Source organism: Coffea arabica, chromosome 8c, assembly GCF_036785885.1.
Source record: "Coffea arabica cultivar ET-39 chromosome 8c, Coffea Arabica ET-39 HiFi, whole genome shotgun sequence".
Lineage (NCBI taxonomy): Eukaryota > Viridiplantae > Streptophyta > Magnoliopsida > Gentianales > Rubiaceae > Coffea > Coffea arabica.
In genome coordinates this window covers 30,767,914-30,772,003 of record NC_092325.1, presented here as the reverse complement: position 1 = coordinate 30,772,003, position 4,090 = coordinate 30,767,914, and the positions used below count along the sequence as shown (strand labels likewise).

Here is a 4,090-nt window from a genome sequence, read left to right as displayed (position 1 = left end):
TATATACATTTCTCCAAGATTTTTTAAAGTTAAACAATGAGATAAATTTTCTTATTTTGCATGGGAAGAAGTATGTAGTTATAATGTGTAGAAAGTAAAGATAGAAATAAAAGTGAAAATATTTCAAAAGTTAAACAAACACTAGAAAAATGAAGTAAGAAAATATTTTCAATAAGCTAACCAAACACCTGAAAATGATGAAAGGAAAATGGTTTTCATGGAAAATTACTTCCACGGAAAATATTTTCCCAAGGAAAACATTTTACTTCCAACCAAACAGATCCTTAATTGCTGATTTGATCTTTTCTCCCTACGGAAAATATTGGAGAGAATTACGCAAAATCTGCACCATGGAACTTCTCAGTCCAAAACGCGTGCAAACTTTCAAAGCAATTAGAGAAGATGAAGTCTTCAGTCTCATTAAATCGATTTCTTCTCAGAAGGGGTCGACGATCAATCTAAGCAGAAGCGTTGCCTCTCTCAGTTACAGCATCACGAGCCGCGCAGCATTTGGGAAAAGGAACAAAGACACAGAAAGATTCAAAGAAACTCAGGATGAACTCAATAAACTGTCATCAGAGTTCAGTTTAGCTGACATGTTTCCTTCAGTCAAGTTGCTTGAGTTGATGAGCGTATCTAGATTTAGGATTGAGAAAGTACACAGGCAAATTAATGGAATACTTGAAAGTATTATCAATGAGCATAAAGGGAAAATGCAAGAGTCGGCAAAACAGGAAGGCGGAGAAGGCAAGGAGGATGATCTTGTTGATGTTCTTCTCAAAATGCAGAAACGTGGGGACTTTGAACCTCAGCTAACTGATACAAACGTCAGAGCAGTTATCCTTGTAAGTAAAACTCACTACTATTCTTTTAAGCTTTGCAACGTGGGAATGTTGATGAATCACGCCTTCATGAGCTCAAATACTTGCATGCAATCATTAAAGAAACTCTGAGGCTTCACCCAAGTGCTCCACTATTGTTGCCAAGAGAATGTGGTCAGCAATGCGAAATCAATGGTTATGACATGCCAGCCAAGGCAGACATACCAGCAATGCGAAATCAATGGTTATGACATACCAGCCAAGGCAGACATAATCGTTAATGCATGGGCAATCGGAAGAGATCCCAAATATTGGATTGAAGCAGAGAAATTTAATCCTTCGCGATTTCTTGATTCGGAAATTGATTACAGAGGGAATAATTTTGAGTACATCCCATGTGGTGCTGGAAGAAGGATTTGTCCCGGCATATCATTTTCTCAAGCAGTGATTGAGTTGGCACTTGCACAGTTGTTGTTCCATTTTGATTGGAAGCTCCTTGGTGAAGTTAAGCCAGAAGAATTTGACATGACTGAGAACCTTGGTGTGACAATCAGACCAAGAAATGATATCCAGTTGATTCCAATTGCTTACGGTGGATCTTGTTTGATAAAAGGATAACTAAACTGTCATTTCTAGTACGTCTTTAATCTATCGTTATAACAGTGATGTAAATCAAATTATGTTGAATGATTTTTAACAATTTGTTAATGAAACTTGCTTTTTATTACACAAAAAAGGGGATAATTTCAAAAACCTCCCCTAAGGTTTCCAATAATTTCTCTCAGCTCCCTTGAGGTTTACATAATTATGGAAACCTCCCTTAGTATGATAAACAGATAACAATGCCCTTCATTAATTGTCAACTTATTGAAAACTCTCTCATCTATTGTCAACCAATAATTTAAACTACAGTATTTTCCATTTAATTCTCCATCCTCTTCCTCCTACATTTGTTTTCCTTCCAAACTCATTTGTTTATTCTTATCAACCAAATATGTACTGTCGCCACTCACCAAACCACCAATGCTTACCTATCTTGCTGTCTATTCCCAATTCTCTCTTTTCATTACTATTAAATAATTTCCTTATGCCCATTTTTGTTTCCAATTTTTGATAGACATTAGCAAATTGAAATTGCCAAATGAAAAATTGAGTGATAATTTCATTATAAAAATAAATGGAGATGAAGATAATGGTAGTGATAAAAAAATAAAAAATTAAGGATAGGAAGTGGAATAAGGACTAAATATAGATTATACTGTTATTGTTGTTATGAAAAAAAAGTGTTCATAGTATATTTATAACTGCATTGTATTTCTATTTTGATTTACAATTATTGATGTTATTCCTATAGAGAGAATTTGATTGATTTTGAACTCTGTGCCATTGAAGTATACTGGATATTGATATTAGTAGTGATGGCTTAGATTATTTTATATAAAAAATGTGGCAGCCATGAAATTGAAATTCAACGATATTGATGAATATTGTTATATATTATGCAAAATCTGATATTAATATAAGATTGTATGTTAACTTTTGGGTATCTAATACAGTATTTTATAGTTGATACAATGGTCTGCATAAAAAATTTTTAAGTAAAAGAGGAACATTAGAACAAAGATAAGTGTTAATTTAGTGGTGATTTGAATGTTGATGGGTAGATAATAGTGATAGTAAGTAAAGATGAATATAATAGAGATTGTAAACCATTTTTTGCCTTTTTATTTTTATTGTGAATTATAACTCAAGGGCATTATAGGATTTTTGAGAAAAAGTCAAGACTTTTGGGCCTAGAATGTTACTTAAACAATAAAAATAGGGGAGGTAGGTGTAATTTTTAGAATTTGAGGGGAGTTTTTTGCAATTGTCAATAACTCATGAGAGGTATATGAATTTATCCCAAAAATAAGAAACAAAAAAGAGAAAGGATAATTAAACAACAGGAATGCCTAGTTAATGATTATCATCCCACGTGTGATACTTTAGAACTTGACCTTGATTGTTGGTAAAAATGAAGATTGTATCAAGATTAAGCTCAATAGAATATTTAAAATTGGAGCTCGTCTTCAACTCGTCATGCATCATGGTGGGATCGAGCTTGAGATCCTTCACTATGTTTTCAATATTTTTGCCAATTTAGTCAATTCTACTCCAATCAGCCACAATTCTAACACAATAGGAAAAGAAATCAAATCTTGCATTTAAATATTTTGACCCGTCACTTCTTTTGGAAAAAAAAAAAAAAAAACCAGTCCGTGAACTTGGGCCTAAGCACCATGTTCACATAGAACCAAACAACTCTTATAATATATGTACCATTGTGCACAAAAAATGCTTGTAAGGGAATTTCTGGTCAGAGAGGTATCACTAATTCACTAAAGTGTGTGTTGTTGGAGAGTTATGCAAAATTAATTAATTAATTAATTAAATCATTGATTTTAGTTAAGTAGGGAAGGACTTTGACTTAAAAGGTTCCACATTCGCACTCCAAAAATGAGTAATTTACTCGGAAAAATCAGCCAAGCAATTGGGGAAGTCAAATACCTCTGTTGGACACAGGCAACGATTAGCGATAGCGAGTAGAAGCCTATGGATGGTAGGTTGCAACTACAACGGCAACGAACGGCAGTGACGGACCGGAAGAGGAATTGGGGCACCGACATGCGTCTCAGTCCAAGTGACAACGACGGCAAGTTACAGCGGAGAGAGAGAGTGTGAGAGAGAGAGAGGCGCACGGCTGTGGTGGCTTCTTTGGTGGAAGCAGTGGCGGCGAAGAGTGGCAAGAACGGCGGGATGGAGTGTGCAAAGGGAAAAGAGGGATGGCGAAGGTGGTGTGCGACGTAGGAGGTCGATGTGGCACGTGTGGCAACCGACAGCAGTGGATGGCAGCGTGCGACGGAGGTTGGGAGGGAAGAGAGATGGGCGGCGCTGGCGACGTGAGTCGCGTGATGCGCGACAACAACGGCGGTGTTTTGGCGGAGTGCGAAGGAAAGAGAGAGATGGTCAAGGTGATGGCGGCGGTGGCGAACGTTAAGGCGGCTCGACTCGAGGGAGATGCGGTAGCAATTGAAGTTTCGGCCAAAAGGGAACCAAAGGAAACAGGGGGGAAAAAGGAAGAAAAGAGAAAGAAAGAAAAAGAAAGGAAGGAAGAAAGAAAGAAAAGGAAAGAAAGAAGAAAAAAGAAATGGGTTTCGTTATTTTTTTTTTAAATTTTAGTTTTAAAATTTTAAACAAAAATTTATTTTTTGATTTTTTTATATATGTAT

The 4,090-nt window shown here is 36.1% G+C and overlaps 1 protein-coding gene across 1 annotated transcript; it reads left to right on the top strand.

Moving 5' to 3' along the window:
* Positions 1–350: 350 nt before the first annotated feature.
* On the top strand, positions 351–1,439 carry LOC113705960 (tabersonine 16-hydroxylase 1-like). Its single transcript, XM_027227861.2, has 2 exons — positions 351–845; positions 1,032–1,439. The coding sequence occupies exons 1-2, from the start codon at positions 351–353 to the stop codon at positions 1,437–1,439; spliced, it is 903 nt and encodes a 300-aa protein (XP_027083662.1).
* Positions 1,440–4,090: the final 2,651 nt, after the last annotated feature.